At 45.1% G+C, this 19,436-nt stretch overlaps 2 protein-coding genes across 6 annotated transcripts in view; both read right to left on the bottom strand.

Moving 5' to 3' along the window:
* LOC116316399 (dynamin-1-like) overlaps positions 1–10,310 on the bottom strand; it is an 88,209-nt gene extending 77,899 nt beyond the window's left edge. For all 4 annotated transcript variants that reach the window (XM_031734957.2, XM_031734956.2, XM_039620322.1 and 1 more), the window contains exon 1: positions 9,698–10,310. In XM_031734957.2, the coding sequence (XP_031590817.2) occupies positions 9,698–10,188 (491 nt within the window). In that variant the 5' untranslated portion in view covers positions 10,189–10,310. The remainder of the gene's footprint in view (positions 1–9,697) is intronic.
* A 1,039-nt stretch (positions 10,311–11,349) lies between these two features.
* Positions 11,350–19,436, bottom strand: part of fhip2b (FHF complex subunit HOOK interacting protein 2B) — a 30,207-nt gene continuing 22,120 nt past the window's right edge. For both annotated transcript variants that reach the window (XM_031734959.2, XM_039621110.1), the window contains exons 11-18: positions 19,260–19,413; positions 19,017–19,177; positions 18,831–18,941; positions 18,511–18,601; positions 18,267–18,416; positions 18,043–18,183; positions 17,855–17,955; positions 11,350–12,390 (exon numbers count right to left, since the gene is read on the bottom strand). In XM_031734959.2, coding sequence (XP_031590819.1) covers positions 12,288–12,390; positions 17,855–17,955; positions 18,043–18,183; positions 18,267–18,416; positions 18,511–18,601; positions 18,831–18,941; positions 19,017–19,177; positions 19,260–19,413 — 1,012 coding nt within the window. In that variant the 3' untranslated portion in view covers positions 11,350–12,287. The remainder of the gene's footprint in view (positions 12,391–17,854; positions 17,956–18,042; positions 18,184–18,266; positions 18,417–18,510; positions 18,602–18,830; positions 18,942–19,016; positions 19,178–19,259; positions 19,414–19,436) is intronic.

Raw genomic sequence — 19,436 nt, forward strand, 5'->3', positions numbered from 1 at the left:
GATTCAGCTTTGAACTGATGTACCTCCACTGCTCAACTTTTGTCAAAGCATGAATGATGGAAACTCTATTAGCTACATATGTTTTGAACCGTGTGGTTGTGTTTGCAATGTACTGTAGCACAGTTGTGCTGTCAGACCAAAAGACTGATTCACTCAGATTAAGCTTAAGTTCAACTGATAGCATTTTGTCCAAGCGCACAGCTAAAACTGCAGCAGCCAACTCAAGACGTGGGATGGTGACTTGTTTTAACGGCGCCACCCTTGCTTTACCAATAATAAAGGAAACACACACTTCCTGCTTGCTATTAGATAGCCTAAGATATGATACAGCACCATACCCAGTTTCACTGGCATCACAAAAGTGATGCAGCTGTGCACTTTTTATCTCTCCAAATCCTTTGGGTGTGACACATCTTCTGATACTAAACTTGTTAAGAAGAACTAAATCCTCAGCCCATTTTTGCCAAGTTTGTGCCATTTCTGCTGGTATTGTCTCATCCCAGCCAAACCTCAGTTTACATAGATGTTGCAGAATTTGTTTTGCAGGCAGAATGACTGGAGCTAAGAGACCCAAAGGGTCGTAAATGGAGCTGACACTGGACAGAATACCACGTCTTGTACTTACAAGACGTGGTATTCTGTCCAGTTTGTCCGGTTTGTCCTTGTTCACAATACTGAATGTGAAAACATCATGTTCAATATCCCATTGCACACCGAGAGCTCTTTCTGTGGGTAGCTGATCCCGACTAAGGTCCAGCATCTTTACACCTGCGGCTCTATTTTCCTCTGGGATCTGACAGAGGACAGAGCGGTCACTACATGCCCACTTACTGAGCTTAAATCCCCCCTTGGCCCACACCTCAGTAAGCTGCTGATAAAGTGAGATGGCCTGCTCAACAGACTGGGTAGATTTAAGACAGTCATCTACATAAAAACTGTGCCTGATTGTACGTATAACCTCCTCTGGGTACAGATGTTTGTTGTCATCAGCAGTCTTTAGTAGTGCATAGGTGGCACAGCTGGGGGAGGATACTGCACCAAAAATGTGGACTAACGTTCTATGTTCCACCAGCTGTTTTGTGATGTCACCATCGGGCCACCAGAGAAAACGTAAAAAGTTTACGTGTTCCTCACTTACTCTGACCTGATGAAACATCCCTTTAATGTCTGTCATAAGCACTATTGGACCCTGCCGAAAGCGAATCAGCACACCTAATAAGGTGCTAGTCAAATCTGGGCCTTGTAATAGCTCTTTGTTCAGTGATGTTCCAACAAATGTTGAAGCACAATCATACACAACACGCAGTGTTTTCTTGCGGGGGTGGTAAACCCCATGATGAGGTATATACCACACCTTTCCTTCCTCATGCTTCAACTGTTCTTGTGGTATGATTTCTGAATGAGTCTATGTGGAGAACAGTAGGGTGATTTTTATTACAGGTGTGGCACATCAAACGATGTGGACAAGTTTTACTCGTGTGGCCTTTCTGTAAGCAACCAAAGCATAAACCTTTACTCTTAAGGAATGTCACCTTTTCTTTGTTGGCTTTTAGTTTGAATGAGTCACATTTGTCCAAAAAATGATTTTGGTTACAAAATAAGTACTGAGTTTGACCTAACCCTTTATCTTCATGGCTTATTTGAATCCGTTCCAGTTTGTGTTTGTCATTGTTCTGTTCTGAAACTACAGCAACAGAAGTAGCAAAGCTACTGCTTTTAGTTTTAAATTGTTTCTTTGATGGTTTTGAAGCCATCTTTTCTTTTGTGTTTTGACTCTCTCCAAAAACAGGATCTAATGCAGCTCTTGTTTGCTTTTCAAGAAAATCAAGAGATCTTTAAATCTTGCTCTGCGATTGCAGTTTTCTGTTATATCAACGACTATTATTCGCCATTTATCGCGAAGTCTAAAAGGCAACTTTGAAACAAGAATCCTCATATTGGTTGAATTTTCCAGCTCATCAAGAAACCCAGCTTCATCCATTGTGTTGAAGCAGCTTCTTAGAAAGAATGTGTAAGCTCGTAATGCTGACGCACCATCAGACTTTAAAACTGACCAGTTAAGAGCCTTGTCTATAAATGCAGATGTTATCTTTGCTCTGTTACCAAAGTTCCACTCGAGCTGCTTTTTTGCCTCAACATAAGCTGTCTGTGGACTCATGTGCATACAACTTCTCACAAAAATTCTGTCCTGTCCTGTAGTAAACTGTTCTAAATAAAATAGTCTATCCTGCATATTATCAGTCTTAGTTTATATTCCTTGCTCAAACACCTTAAGAAAGGATCTAAAATGCAAAGGGTCACCATTCAATTCAATTCAATTCAATTTTATTTATATAGCGCCAAATCACAACAAAAGTCGCCTCAAGGCGCTTTATATTGTACAGTAGATAGCACAATAATAAATACAGAGAAAAGCCCAACAATCATATGACCCCTATGAGCAAGCACTTTGGCGACAGTGGGAAGGAAAAACTCCCTTTAACAGGAAGAAACCTCCGGCAGAACCAGGCTCAGGGAGGCGGCCATCTGCTGCGACCGGTTGGGGTGAAGAAGGAAAACAGGATAAAGACATGCTGTGGAAGAGAGACAGAGATTAATAACAGATATGATTCGATGCAGAGAGGTCTATTAACACATAGTGAGTGAAGAAGAAACACCCAGTGCATCATGGGGATCCCCCAGCAGCATACACCTATTGCAGCATAACTAAGGGAGGATTCAGGGTCACCTGGTCCAGCCCTAACTATATGCTTTAGCAAAAGGAAAGTTTTAAGCCTAATCTTGAAAGTAGAGATAGTGTCTGTCTCCCGAATCCAAACTGGAAGCTGGTTCCACAGAAGAGGGGCCTGAAAACTGAAGGCTCTGCCTCCCATTCTACTTTTAAATACTCTAGGAACAACAAGTAAGCCTGCAGAGCGAGAGCGAAGTGCTCTAATGGGGTGATATGGTACTACAAGGTCATTAAGATAAGATGGGGCCTGATTATTTAAGACTTTGTATGTGAGGAGCAGGATTTTGAATTCAATTCTGGATTTAACAGGAAGCCAATGAAGGAAGCCAAAACAGGAGAAATATGCTCTCTTTCTAGTCCCTGTCAGTACCCTTGCTGCAGCATTTTGGATCAGCTGAAGGCTTTTCAGTGAGTTTTTAGGACATCCTGATAATAAAGAATTACAGTAGTCCAGCCTGGAAGTAATAAATGCATGAACTAGTTTTTCAGCATCACTCTGAGACAGGATATTTCTAATTTTAGAGATGTTTGCGCAAATGGAAGAAAGCAGTCTTACATATTTGTTTAATATGTGCATTGAAGGACATGTCCTGGTCAAAAATGACTCAAGGTTCCTCACAGTGTTACTGGAGGCCAAGGTAATGCCATCCAGAGTAAGAATCTGCTTAGATACCATAGTTCTAAGATTTTCAGGGCCGAGTACAATAACCTCAGTTTTATCTGAATTAAGAAGCAGAAAGTTAGCGGCCATCCAGGTCTTTATGTCTTTAAGACATTCCTGCAGTTTCACTAATTGGTGTGTGTTACCTGGCTTCATGGATAGATAGAGCTGCGTGTCATCTGCATAGCAGTGAAAATTTATGCTATGTCTTCTAATGATGCTGCCTAAGGGAAGCATGTATAATGTAAATAGAATTGGTCCTAGCACTGAACCCTGTGGAACACCATATTTAACCTTAGTGTGTGAAGAGGACTCTCCATTTACTTACCATCAAAACCAGGAATTTCTATAGCTGGAAGCAGTGACAACCTCTGTTGTTTTACAAGCATCTCAGTAATCTCATTTTGCTTTCTCATGATCTCTGTTAGAGCGCTACTGTGGACATCAACCTGAGAAGAGATTGGCCTTGGGCTTTCCCCTTCTGGTTTAACCTTAGCAGGTGCATGTGTCTGCAGGGGTATTGGCAAAGGTGAATGAACGAAAGGGGCTTTCTTTGTTCTTGGAGCCTTTTGAGCTGTAGCAGCAGGTATGAACTCAGATGTTCCAGAAGGAGCTGTAATCCCACCTTCTGATTCAACCTCAGCCCTGGAATCAAGGCTCTGCTGATCCTGAGCAGACGTGAAAATTTGCATTTTTGCATCTGCCATAACCAACTTAGTTCTTAGAGCCAATGCTTCTTTTCTTGCTTTTAATTGAACTTCTTCCAGTTCGAGCGCATGTTTTTCTTGCAGTGCGTCCACCTCCGCTTTCAAAGCGGCTCTTTCCACTTCAGCTTCCATCAGTGCCATTGAAGCCGCACGCGAGCTTTTACTCCTTAGACTTAAGGCTGCAGTAACATCACTGGGCGTTTTGCTAGAGCCCTTACTGAGAGGTTTAGTAACTTGTTCAGAAATCATGTCGCTCGTTTCTTGCGCTACTTGTGAGACACTATCATGCGGCGCAATGTCACTGTCATGACATGCTACTTTAGATTCAACGTTAGAGGCTGCAACTTCATCCTTTTGTGGATCAGGGTCTGCATTTATCCAAGTGTCGATTTCATGCAGAAATTCTTTAAAACCGATCAGCTTAGGTTCGTACCAATCGCTGTGATCTGTTTCCTTTTCATCATCGTTCAGCAATTTTTGAACTGAAGTCTGTAAGTCCATAAACTCTCCCAAATAATCATTAAATGTGTTCATGTGTTCATCTATGAAGGCTTTTGATTCTCCAGCATCAATGAGAGCATTAATGTCATTTCGGTTTTTTGTCAGAACGCCAAGTTTCGCTCTGCATTTTTTAGCTCTCTCTTGTTCCTCCATTTTAACCAAAAAATTTGTTTCACAAGGTCCAAATGATAATTGTTTAACACAAATGTTTCATGTTGCAGCTCAGCGTCTCTGCTCATCCAAACAAAGTTTCGCATTTACTCACAAACTTTGCGTCATTTTTTCAGTCCATTCTGCGACGATCCAATCTTCCAAGTCCAATCTTGCAGGTTTTCCCAGCTTCCAAGTTGAGTTTTTTGACTTAAATGTCACGGCCTTTTATGTTCCAAACACCAAAAAAGTCCAAGAAAAGGCCGTGGGTGGCAACGGGAGGTTTGTTTTAGAACGCACTTCTGACTCCATTGTTTAAAAATTATACGGCGTTTATTTCGTGGAAAATTATAAACAAAAATCAACCAAATAACTTCTTACAACTTAAAATTAAACGAAAGTTAACTTAATTTGCTTTAACAACTTCAAAAGTGGTCAAAAAAATCATTTTTAAACCCTCCCGTCCTCCCATCTGACATTTGGCAAACAAAAAAAACATCTTTACCACACCCCTACAGGGTGCTCTTAATCCCTTGATTAATGGGAGGGTCCATAAGCTAATAAACCAATCACTTTCCAAAAACTTTCCCAAAAGTAAAATTAATTACAAATTTACATAACAAAACTAGGTCAGCATATTCTTAAAACTTTAAAGAAAAAACAAAAATGAATACAAATTGCAATTTATAAACCTTCAACAAAAATGGCCACAACAGGTTGTGTTGACAGATTTATGTCATTTACCATGTCAGCATCTCTTCATCACAGAGACGTGCTGATGAACCTGCACCTCTTTTATCATATTTACTAGGACTGGGCGATATGGCCCAAAATTCATATCTCGATATTCTTTAGCTGGATGGCGATATACGGCATATATCTCGATATTTTTTTAAAGCTATAAAGTAAGAACAAAAAGAGAGTTCTTAGTCACGCTGTGTCCCAGATCTGACACAGGCACTTTTATTGATATACAGCGTTTGTTTAACATTTATCAGCATTTATTAAATAATAATAGGGCTGCCACAAACGATTATTTTGATAGTCGACTAGTCACCGATTATTTTTGCGATTAGTCGACTAATCAGATCATGCATCCATTGGATGTAAAACGTACAGCTTATTTCACCAGCATGCATCTGCTCTTAAATAACTATCATTAGCTTACAGCTTTAAGTGTTTAAGGTATGTGCTAACTAAAATTAAAGACAAGATGATACGTTTATTAAATTTTAATGACATTTGTAGTTTGTTTGGTGGAGTTTAAAAAACTCAGCCGTCTGCTCCTTGCTATCTAAAATATAACAGGACACCGGAGTACTTTCTCGAGCATCTCACACTTCTGATAATCAGTTGTCTGCTTGATGTTTATTCAGCTGTGTAAAAACTATAACTTTAATCTCAGCCAACCCGATTTACTCAGGAACAAATAAAATACTAAAAAAAGCCAAACAATATCATTTTTAAGTTATCTAAATGACTTATATATCGTGTTTAACCTGAGTAGCGAAAGACGGCGGTGGGTTTGAAAACGATTTGCCGGGAGTCCGGTGTTCTCACCGGCTCTAGTGAGCCGTCAACCCCGGCTAGCTATCAAGCTGGTGGGTAACAGACGTCTCAGAAAACGTCGGAGCGCTTTTGAAAATATGTGATGTCTTGATAAACTGAGCAGATATTTGAGGTTTACACAGCTACATTCTCGCCTGAAAATATGTTAAACGTTTATCTTGTGACCCAGAAAGAATAATAAGAGTGATATTAAAACTAACTAGCTGCCGCCATTGTTGAAAACTGAGCAGGGCCGCGCTATGAATTCTGGGACACAGCTTCTTCTTCTTCGGGGTTTAACGGCAGCTGGCATCCTTGTACATGCAGTGCTGCCATCTTCTGTTTCAGTCCGTCATTACACCCTTAAATCCTACTTACTCCTGCGTCTTTTGGGATCTTGAAAAGCTTCAAACGACGCGTCGACTATTAAATTAGTCGTCGACGATTTTAATAGTCGACGTAATCGTGACTAGTCGACTAATCGTGGCAGCCCTAAATAATAATGCTCCATAAATAAAATAAAACACCGTTGTTTTTGTGCATAGCAAAGAGCTCACAATTGTGCAGTCAAAATGTAAACTAAAAGACGCTGAGCATAATAACATAGACAGATTTCGCAGCCGCTCTGTTCCCACGTTCTACTGCGTGACTGACAGCCTGGAGTTGCGTGAACTGCACAGCGTCAACGCGTTAGCCCGGTTAGCTCGTTAACGCGTCACATTGACGCCGTCCAGCCCCACGCACGGGGCGATCCGCGGTAACTCGCTAACGGATATTTGCCGCAGTTATGCCGTTAACGTCATTTTAACGAGATTAACGCTAACAGCACTAAAATAGTAATCTCCAAATGTTTTCTTTTTACCGAGCAGCTCCTCTTTGATAGCTGCCGTGTGCATCTTGTCATTGCCTGCAGGTGAAGCAATGGGGGAGTTGTGTTCAGTGAAGGAGAGGCGAGGCAGAGTAACGCTGCGTAGAGACAAAAGTGGATGAAAGAGAGGCAAACTTGCGGCTCCACAAGTATAATTGTAACATAACGTAGTAACATATTGTCACATCTCATATCTCGTATAAAAAATATATCGATATATTTAAAATCTCGATATATCGCCCAGCCCTAATATTTACTTTCATTTTCTCATATCTTGGGGTTTAAAGTCCAGTTTAACTGGTTAACAGTGACAGAAAGGGGAAGTCACTGGTCTGGCCCACTGTGGGACACAGACAGAGTGGGCCGTCTGTGGCTCTCTCCCGCAGCATGCCCACCCCTCCCTGAGCCTGGTTCTGCCGGAGGTTTCTTCCTGTTAAAGGGAGTTTTTCCTCCCCTCTGTCGTCCAGTGCTTGGTCCAAGCAGACTGTGTGATTGGTGGCTTTCTCTGTATTATTTTAGGCTCGTTGTGATTTCTATATAAATAAAAATGAATTGTGGACCTTCAGCAGATTGAAGCTGGATGCTTTTGCTCACACAGACGTCTGTGACTGAGGAGTGTAATGCTGTGCATTCTAACACGGCTCTGCCTTGAAAAAGACATGTTGATGTCAGGGCGTGCTGGTTAAATGACATAAGAGAGCTCAAACACACAAGCTGCAGTTGGACGTTTCCTCACGGACCCTGGAGGTGACAGGGAGAGGGAGGTGCTATGCTGGGATGGATGGTTTTCTTTTGTTGTGCTGCATCACATCCCCCTCACTTACGTAACTGAAGGAAGTGTGTTAGGCAGGCAGGACAGAGATGGTTACACTGTGGCCCACTCAAGTCTACCATTCAATGAAATACACTACAGCTGTGTGATGGGAATCCCTCCGAGAGGCTTGAAGAAAAGCATCGTCACGACATCCTCACAGTGTGAGAGTGTGTGTGTGTGTGTGTGTGTGTGTGTGTGTGTGTGTGTGTGTCTATGTCTGTGTGCTGCAGTGTGAGTCCTCTGCAGTCAGCTCACACACATCACGCTGATATTGTCATACGATGCTGCCCTGACCAAAAGCCTCCTGACTCATGTGACCAGAAGCAACCAATAAGAGCAGAGATGCAGACAGAGACCCCCCCCCCCATTCTCAGGGTGAAGATAAAAATATTCAGCCAATCACATGCCATCTTCCAGCAGGACTCAAACTACAGACCTCAGAGACACACACTGTTTCTATCTGCACAGATCCACCATCCTCCACCCTGCTGCCACCTCCTCCTTGGCAGCTCACACTTGAGGGCATCACTAACTGAACTCTACTGCCCAGAAAATCACATGTATGTCACACAGAACAGATTTAAAGGCACTTTGCTCCACCACAACAGCTCTGCATGATTCAAAGTTCAAAATAATCCTTCTTTGTATGACCCCCAGCCTGTCCTCCATCTAAAATCAGCTCCTGCCCCTTTAATACACCTCTTCTGATTGGCTACCGCCACTCCCTCTGTGCCTGAGATGACCATATGACGATATAGCCTCTGTGACATCACACAGAGCAGGAGTAGAAAAAGTGTGCCAAACGGAATGTTGGGAACAGAGGCATGGCTCATTTCTGACGTTTTTCTTTTTAAGTAGGTCAGAATTTTATCTCAGGAAGTGTTTTCTAAAATATTACTGTTCTGGGGCTCTGGGCTTTCCATTCATCTCTTTCCACCTTCTTAGCAACAGGGTAATCAGGGTAATCAGGACCTGGAAAACCTCCAGTTTTCCAGGTCCTGCTGTGGGATCTTTAGGCGCTCTCGGGCCAGACAAATTATATAATTTCTCTGAGTTGTGATCTGGGATCAGCGTCACAGACAAACACATCTTGCAGATGATGGGGTGGAGCAGGTCATCTACTGATCGGAAGGTTGGTGGTTCGATCCCAGGCTCCCCCAGTCTGCCAGTCAAATATCCTTGGGCAAGATACTAACAACAAGTATGTCTGCGATGCATCCATCAGAGCGAATGTTAGCTAGTTAGCACCTAAAGCATAGAAGAAAGTGCTTGTGTGGTTGCATGCGTGTGGGTGTGGGTGGATGGATGGGAAAAGCACTGTGAAAGAATCAGTCCATTTAGCAGCTCATGAGCGGGTCGGTAACTCTGCTCCAGTGCCACAACCTCACACCTGAACCGACACACCTCCACCCGAACATCACACCTCCAACCACTTCCAACCAAACGTCACACCTCCACCTGAATGTGTTTCAAAGGGCTGAACAGAAGGAAGAACAATCTCCATCCCACCCCCAGCTCAAACAGACAGGTGGGCACAAACACACACGCATTCTCGTTTTCATATCTTAATGAGGACCTCTAATTGACAAAAGCTTTCCCCAGCTGCTTACCCTAACCATAACAAGCATAGGAACGTTCCTATTTTTGGTACCCACAAACATGTCTATACAGGTACACACACACCGGTGGACACACACACACACACAGGTGGACTCACTTGCCCACGAAGTTCTCGAGCACCGAGCTCTTGCCGGCGCTCTGGCCGCCCACCACCGCGATCTGCGGCAGGTCGAGGTTGGAGTTCTGGCCGATGGCGGAGAAGGCATCCTGCAGCCGGTTCACCAGCGGGATCAGCTCCTCCATCCCTCGGTTCCCCATGGCGGAGAGGCGGGCGGAGACAGGCGGAGGCTGCTGGTGTGTCTCGCTGCTGCTGTGACCGATCAGCGGCCGATGATCGATCACAGGATCGATCGGTGCTGATGATGCTGCTCCAGCTGTGACCTTCAGCTCTTTCTCCTCCTCCTCTGCTGCGCTGCAGGGAGGCTCCAAGCACGCTCCCAACCACACACTTCCGGTGCAGCCCTTCACAATAAAACCCCAGCCAGACAGGTTTGTAAGTTCAGACCCGGAGTCCTGACAGCTGATTAACGCCAGCAAGTGTTCGCTCTTCATCTGGTAAAACCCCATGGTAACGGATGCTGAGCACATCACCTGGTCAGGTGCACGTCATGTTTTCTCTGATGCCTTTTATTGTCACTAAACTGAGATTCAGGCAGCGATGATGAAGGCCAGCTTTTTAGCTCTAGCAGCTCTCACTGCATGTGCGTTCATGTTCACATGTTCATGTGTTCACGTTCGCGTGCTGATGCAGGAGAGGATTCTGATTTACTGCTGCAAACACAGAACACACACCTGAACACCTGATCAACCAATCACATTCATTCTCTCTGATTTCATGTCTCCTTCATTGGGCGATGGGACAGGAAGCTGTAATGTTTCCATGGATACAGTCTCTAAAGTCTCACAGCCGTCACCGTATGACAGCAGCTCTGAGCGCGCTCAGACACAAAGTCATTGTCTGCCATTCAAATCTGTATTATAGCACTCGGTCACAAATCACCAGATTAACAATACTCTGCTTGTTCTTCTGTCAGATTATTTACCTGGTACAGATTTTCAGGTTTGATCATCAGTGTCGTCTCATAACGTGTCTCTCTGAGAACGAAGAGAACAGGTTTTGTGTGATCAAAGGTGTGCACGCTGAGCTTCTTTTGCAGGCTTCTGATTGGCCAATATTACTGCAGGCAGGGTTGGGGTTATATCGCCCTCTGCTGATTTCTCTGAGGCACCTGTCCAGGTGTGACTCTGTCTCTCAATGCTGAGTTTTCTTCAACTGAGCGAACGACACGTTAATCGAAACGAGCTGCAGACACGACAGGAAGTGATACGTGCTCTGCTTCTTACCTTTGCTTGCCTCACTGTCATTGTCAGTTTACAGACTTTTCTTGTCACAGATTGAGATTTTTGGATTTGTGTCAGGATGTTTATGTATATTTAACAACACGTTCAGACTGCTGTACTTTTACTGTGAAAGAACCAGGCCTGACTTCCTGTACTACCTGCAGCAGTTTGCAGTTCCCCGGTGGGGCGACGGGGGCGCTGCAGATGATCTGTTCAGATGAAACCAATAAAACTGATCAATAACTATCAACAGGAGCAGCTCTGATGATGAAACATTACTTACTGATTATGGATACAGGGAGCCAATCAGCTTCATCCTTTTTGACTGCGCTGGGATCAGTGACCCCCCCCCCCACACACACACACACAAAAACTTTTTTTGGTGAAACTTTCAAGGACACCATGACAGACGGCTGTCAGCACACTTTTATTGTCTCACACACCAAACTCTTCATTATCATCATCATCAATTATACAAAGCTTTTTCATACTGTCTGCTCAGTGGACCAAAAGTATGTGGACAGTTGACCTGCAGTTTTATGGTGAAATAAGACAGATTCTGACACATAACGACCAAAAGTATGTGGACAGGTGTTCCCGCCAAATGGAGGAGCGACTTCGATGTGACACTCGCCATGTGAAAGCAGCAGGAAGTCCATCAGACCGGTAAAGTTTCATCCAGTGAAGCTGATAAACAGTCGCTCTCTTTCACCAAAAACAAAGCAACATGGTTGCACGCTGATTGACAACATTTAGGGCGTGGCTAATGATGAATGAGGACTCGCCACCATGAGGGTTTCTCTGTATTTAAATGCATGTTCAGCCAATCAGACTTCACGGCTCATTAACCCTGGCTCCATTCATCAAACTGCGCCGGTTGGTGATTGGAGGACAAGCTATCACACAGTCAATGAGATTCACTGACATAATGTCACATGACAGGCATCGCTCGCTTTGACAGTGTGTTTAATGGCAGTCTTTAAGTGTAATGTGCTGACATCACGCCAAGTGATCATCCAATGGGAACATCTCACTGACATGTGACACATTCAAAACTGGACTCTGACAACACTTCCTGTTTGTTTAAAATCAGCTAAAGACTGAAAACATAAATAAACGTGCTGACCAACAAACGCCGTTCACCTGCAGAGTGACGCCGACGCGTTCAGGTCGCCTCAGAAACGGCACCAAGACATCGGGCAGTTTTTCGCTATAAAAGAAGAACTTAAAAAAAAAAAAAAACACCTGAAGATTCTGAATGTGCTTCTTTCTCCCAGGTGTACCTGCAGGATGTGACCCAATATTTACATGTTGATCTGTAATCCAAAGTGTAAGTTCCAAGTGACTCAGTCCTGGTCCTGGGGCAGCTTGACGAAGGCGATGGCAGCAAGCTCCTTGCAGAACTCCTCGAGGACGATGACTCCTTTGAGCAGGGTCAGGTGATCCAGTCTGTGAACACAGGACCAGCAGCTCACAGTCAAAACAGCTGAGTTCAGTACAGGTGGAGTCTGGAGTATGACAGCAGACTGTGCAGGGCTGCAGCTACTGATTACCGAGTAATCGAGTAAGAAATATTTTTGTCTTATTAATGAGCGATAATAAACCTACAAAAGAGAGAAAACTTCTTATTTTTAAGTACTTAAAACAGTTTTTAGATCATTTCAAAGCCTTGTAATAAATCTGGTCTAGGGCTCCTCATGGCCCCCTATAGACTCACCCCTGTACACTTCCATGTAAAAAGTGACGGCTGCCGTCAGCCTGGAGCGAGCTGTGGGGTTAAAACACGCCTCAGATCATCAGGAGAGGTGTGTGTGTGTGTCTATGACACAAGTGGCGGTGGGTGGAGCTAGGGATGGGTACCAGTATCGGGTGCCATAATGGCATCGGTTCTGACATAAACGGTAGTAACCAGACCGAAAAGCAGTGCGCATTTCAGTGCTTTATTTCGGTGCCTTTTTTTCCTGAGATGTCATACACTTTGGATTCTAGCCAATCATTTTACCTTTCCAAGGATAGTAGGCGGGCCCAGGTACGTACGTTCTTTTAGAGCAGAGCTACAGATTAAAAATGCCCAAGGCGAAGCGGTCAAAAGTCTTGCTGTACTTCACAGCAAAAGATGCAAACTCAGCAGCCTGCAACAAGTGCTTTAAGCTGATACTGTGCAAAGGAGGTAACACCTCGAATCTAATGAAACACCTGGCGACGCATAGCGTTTTTTTAAAAGCCGAGAAATGCACCGTATTTGATAGCTTGCTGCGAGACCTCACACCGAGCACATCTACTGCGGGTGTGGTGCCTGTTATCGGACCCGGAGTTAGCAACATCCCCCAAAAACCCGAAGAGGAGTGTCCTGGCCCCTAGCCCTGCCAGCGTAGCAGAAATGATGACGGATGATGATGGCAGCAGCAGCAGCCGTTCTTCTCTGGGTGAGTAGCTTAATGTTGTTCTTGTGTAATTTACGTTGAGTACGCTAACCACGTTATTAAACAACAACAACAACAAACTTTATTTATATAGCACATTTAAAAACCAGTGGTGTACCAAAGTGCTTAACATGCAAGAGGGTAAGATGAAGTAACAGGGAAGGATGAGGGCTATGGCAAGGTACCAAAACGTGCTAGCAGGTTGAATGGCATTAAAACACACGAAGGCAAAAGAATTGCATATAAAAGCATAAAAGAAAGCTAAGTGTAGAGGATAAAACAATCAAAAAAATTAAAAATGAATTAAAAGTAATTAAGAATAAGCCGAAGATAAGAATAAGCGTTAAGCTAACTATCAAGCAAGCGTTAACTGGTAGAAAAGGCGAGGCTAAATAAGTGGGTTTTTAACCGCGATTTGAAGGAATGGATGGAATCAGACTCGCGGGTAATGGGGTAATAGAGGGGTAATAGAGACACGCCGCCCACTACCAGTAAGGAGACGAGCAGCTATACAAATACAGGCCATTTACCATCTGCATTCTGAACAATTTGGAGTCTATGGAGGAGATCAGAGTTAAGACCGAAGTAAAGTGAGTTGCAATAATCCAACCTAGATGTCACAAAGGCGTGGATAAGCTTTCCAAGGTCCCTATGTGGAACATAATGTCTGGGCTTGCTAATAAGACGCAATTGATGGAAACAAGAATTAACAACAGAAGACACTTGTTTATCGAACTTAAAAGAGCTATCCAAAAATACACCCAGGTCACTAACAGTGTCGGTGAGGAAGCTGTTAAAGGAACCGAGGGCGTCACGAAGTTGGCCACGAGGGACTCTACTGTCAAACACGATAATTTCCGTTTTCCTGTCGTTTAGAATAAGAGAGTTACCTGCGAGCCAATTTTTGACCTCACGCATGCACTCGCAAAAGCCGTACAAAGACATAGAGGGATCATCAGTTAGCTCGAAATACATCTGTATGTCGTCGGCATAACAATGATGTGCGATGTTATACTTCTCAAAGATTGCGCCTAAGGGAAGCATATACAGTGAAAAGAGCAGGGGGCCAAGGACAGATCCTTGAGGCACGCCACAGGAGACAGGTGCCGCAGAGGAGAAATAAGGGCCAAAATTGATCGAGAAGGACCTATTAGAGAGGTATGACTTAAACTAATCTAGGGCGGCACCTCCAATGCCAACTGTGTGTTCAAGCCTCGCTAATAGGATGTTATGATCTACCATATCAAAGGCCGAGGATAGATCTAGTAGGACCAAGACTGAAGAGCGTCCAGAGTCAGCAATCAGAAGGAGATCATTGAGGACTCTGAGCAAGGCCGTTTCAGTACTATAACAGGGTTTGTAAGCAGACTGAAATTTATCATAAATGGCATTCGTATCCAAATACGGCTGGAGTTGTGAAAGAACGATCCTCTCCAGTATTTTAGACAGGAATGGAAGCTTAGAGATCGGCCTATAGTTCCCAAGATCTTTATGATCAAGGTTCCTTTTTTTAAGAACGGGCTGGACAACAGCGTGTTTGAAGGCTAAAGGAACAGAGCCTGCAAGTAGCGATATATTCATTAGAGATAGGATGCTGGGTCTAATTACGCTGAAGCAATCCTTAACTAAACGAGATGGAAGGATATCATAAGCAGGCAAGGTGTTCTTTGATTGGTCAATAAGTCGCTTGAGAGTATGGAGTGACACCGGCTCAAACTGTTGAAATGATGATGAACAACCAGGGGTGGGAATAAAACTCGACACTGAAGGGAGTGAGGACTTAAGATGTAAAACTTTACGAATAAAATGAGTTAAAAAATTTTCACAGAGAGAAGGAGAGCACGCCAGTGGCATTTCAGGACAGGGGTTAACCAATGAGTTGAAAACATTAAAGAGGGATCGGGGGTTGTGACCATGAGTAAGAATAATTTTAGATAGGAAGCCAGCTTTGGCCATTTTAGCAGCAAGTTGAAATTGCAACCGGCTGGCACGCAAGATATAAGAAACCTGGAGTCTATCTTTCTTCCATCTTCTCTCATCCCGGCGGCACACATGTCGCAAGGCACGTGTAGAATCGTTTAGCCAGCATCGGGAAAAGGATCTTGGGTGCTTCATTTTAACCTCCTAAGACCCGAACTCTTCCACAGCATGCATTTTTAATTTCTCTTTGATATTTGGGCATATTGGGGCCCAATAAATGTAAAAACAAAGAATTACCAGATTTTTTTTTTTTTTTTACATTATTTTTGTTTTTATGAAAAATCAGAGCCACATATGAGGATATTCGTTTAAAATTTTGATAGAACAGTAGCGGTATAATGTCCTCGTAAATGGATATCAGGCCCTTGAAAAGCAAAATTGAGTATTTTGGTCTAAATAACCCAAAATGTGATGCCAGGTCCTAGGAGGTTAACAGGGGCAACAGTATTGAGGATGGAGGAGCATGTGGAAAAAAAGGTGCTAGCAAAGTCATCAATCGTGGAAGCCAGGGAACAGTCAGGAATGGAAGAGGCAAGTTTCGAAAAAGACATTGAAAAATTCTCCACAGTTCCAGAATTAATTATACGTGTAGGGCGTAGGAGAGCATCAGGGTGAAGTTCAGAAGTACATAAGTTAACATCAAAGATAACAGGAAAGTGATCAGAAATTACAACATTGCTTATATCCTTAATGCTAATGTTCAAGCCATATGAAAAAACCAGATCGAGGGTGTGGCCCCTAGCGTGGGTTGGTTGGTTAACCCACTGGGCAAGATTAAAAGAGTCCGTTAATGCAAGGAAGTCTTTGGCTAACGGATCGTCGTTACAGCAGATATGAATGTTAAAATCACCCATAATAAGCACACAGTCATATTTAAAAATAACTGAACCAAGAAGGTCAGCAAATTTGTGAATAAAAGTCTTATTATATTTAGGTGGCCGGTAAACCAAAACAATCAGAGAAGTTCGCGAGGCAGTCATCTCCAGAAGTTGAGGCTCGTAACTGATGTAGGAAGAACAGGGTAGCTGTCGGACTTTGTATTTACATTTAGAGAACGAGGCTAAGCCGCTGCCTCTACCGGTAAGCCTCGGAGAAAAAGGAAGCGACTCACAAGGGCGAATCCAGGTCTCCGTCAGAAAGAGAGCATCGAGGCTCGTGGTGGAGAAAAAGTCGTTTAACACAAAGGTCTTATTTACCAGCGAACTGACGTTGAAAAGAGCCATCCGTGTCCAGGGCGCAGCATCCGCACGAGTAGCACGTCGCAGGGCTCTGAGGTTGCTGTGGTTGACACCACGTCTGTACGAGGCAATCCAGGTCCGAGCAGGGAGGCATGCCGCTGGAAGGGCTGGGTAAGCTTGCTGTGAGACGGAGCAAATCCACCGGTGGCCAAGCAGTTTAGCGACGGGGCGATCATTGGAGACTGCACGGAGAGAGCGTAGCGAGTCCCCAGAGGCATATGGGTAAACCGTAGCCCGTGCTTCAAGGTAAGCTTTCATGCGCACACGGAAGCCACTCCTTTTACCGCGTCTCCTGTATCTCCTGTATCGTTTCTTATACAGATTAAAAGGGGGTAAGCAGGGAAAGCTAGTGGGGGGGTCTGGTCGTAGTGGGGCGGCAAGTCCTAAAGTCCAGTGTCGATCAAAGCGATGTGAAAAGGAGAAACGGAGGTCTAGGAGTGTTTCCGGTCGTATGTTAATAATGCACAGCCACCTGATGAGCATAATATGAAGAAAATAAAAAGTACTATGCCAAAATCCAGAAGCTGGGATAGAGAGGGTAAAGAGCAAAGGGGCAGATGCAGGCGAGAGCGAGAGTAAAGACGGCCAGCCATAGACCGGTGTCTATGGCTGGCGCCATCTTGGGTCTGCACTGCATTATATTAATGCACGTAAGGTGAACTAGCAAACGCCGTCGTAGTTACATGCGACTGTCTTCTTGTTTGATAGAGTGATACCATATATGCCCTATAGCTGCAGAAAAGGCTAACATTGTTATCTTTTTACAAAAAAAACAGCTAAACATGAGAGGTTTTATTACAAAGTTTGTGTTCTCCATTCTTTAAACACTGATTCGAGCACCGTTTAAGCACCGGCACCGTTTCAAAAGTACCAGTTTGGCACCGGTATCGGATAAAACCTAAACGATACCCATCCCTAGGTGGAGCCTACTTCACGTCACGGTTTGTTGAGGCTCTGACTCCTGCAGCTCTTTCCCAGTAAAGGTTCTAATGGTGGTCACACGAACAGCTGCTGTTTCCTGTCATGCTACCGTCTCCCTAACGGCTCCGCCTCTTTGCTCTTCCCGTGCGAACAGAGTCCGCCTTGTTTCTACTGCAGCAGCTTTCACTTGAAACGCTCGCGTTTACGTCATTAACACATTAAAGAAACATCAAAGAAGAATTTGTGTAGAGACATTTTATAATCGAGTCACTCGATGAGTCGCTGCAGCCCTGGTAAGTGTGTTTACGGCGCCACGCCTGGCTGGAGTGAGGCGTTACAGCAGGTAGTTACCCGGGGTCGTGCGGCAGGCCCAGCAGCGCTCTCCTGGTGTTCAGCAGTCGCTCGCTCAGGTTAGAGACCTCCTGGATCCTCTGCATCAGCTCCCCCATCACCTGGCACACAGACAGGTGTTAAAACAGACACGCCCTAACTTAAAAACAAATGCCTGGCCCCGCCCTCCTCTGGAGAACGTGTCTCACCCTAATGAGGACAGAGAAGAGTGACCTGGAGGACTGAGACAGGTGTATGTAGGGGTTGAGCAGGTACTCGTGCAGCAGAGGGTGGCTAAATGCCGACAGCCTGGAGAGAACAGCCGTCAGCTGCAGGTTCAACTCGTACGGCTGCAAACACACGACATCATCGTCATCACCTGCACACGTGAGCCAGAGGGAACCACGCAGGGCACAGGTGTGTGTCTGTGTACCTGCTCCAGGAGGCGTCCCAGTCGGTCAAAGAGAACTTTTAGCAGGTGACCTTCGAAAAAGGAGGCGGAGTCTTTACCTGACGACAGGGAAAGGGAGGGGGGAGTGAGTGGCCAATCCCAGGACAGCGAGAGAGCCTGACATTCGGTCACCTGAGGAAGTGGGAGGAGTCAGACACAGGTATGTTTGTTTGACTGTAGGTCAGAGACCAGTGACAGCTGCGTGTGTGTGTGTGTGTCTTCTGACCAGTGTGTGAGCGTCGTGGACGTACGACTCGTATCCTCCTTCCTGCAGCAGCTGAGACGATCGCACCTGAACAGGAACCAAACACAGGAAACTACACACACACACACACACACACACACACACACACACAGTAACAGAGGTGGACACACACACACACAGTAACAGAGGTGGACACACGGACACACACACACACAGACACACACACACACAGACACACACACACAGAGACACACACACACACAGAGACACACAGACACAGTCGTGTTTTGTTCCTCGGTTAACTCGTTACTCTCTGTGCGGCGCAGCCTCAGGTGCGTTACCTGTTGAGGACATCATCAGCTGTCTGGGGTCCGGATGGAGGAGGCGGAGGGGGGTGGGGACTGTCTGAGAAGGTCAGGCTGTCGGAAAAGAATGGGTCGTCCTCCGGGTCTCTGACACACAGGAAACGCATCATCAGCCGGGGACAGCAAAGACACACACCCACCCGCCTCACATGAAGCACCTACTCGCTGTCCTCGCCACTCTCCGTCTGCTGCTCCTCCTGTGCCGAGGCAGGTGGACTCAGGTAACTCCGAGTGTGCAGGAAACTCAGCAACAGCACGTCCAAGACGTCCCTGTGAGGTTTCTGGAGCAGCTCCTCCACCAGACACAGTGACACCATGCTGATCTGAGGACACACACAGCCGTTTCTATGCTTCCCGTCTCCGCACTCTAGCTAGCCGCAGGTGTCAGCTCGAGTGGGCTCTCACCTGGTCAGAGACGTGGTCGCAGCGGCGCAGCAGCGGCTGAGCGGCATCGCTCCGCAGCAGGAAGTGGACGAGCTGATCCAGCAGAGATGAGGACTGGACAAGCTTGACGGTGGCACAGAGGACGGAGGTGGAGCCCAGCACCACCTGCTCACACCTGAACACACACAAACACACACC

The sequence above is a fragment of the Oreochromis aureus genome, linkage group 12, assembly GCF_013358895.1.
Source record: "Oreochromis aureus strain Israel breed Guangdong linkage group 12, ZZ_aureus, whole genome shotgun sequence".
NCBI lineage: Eukaryota > Metazoa > Chordata > Actinopteri > Cichliformes > Cichlidae > Oreochromis > Oreochromis aureus.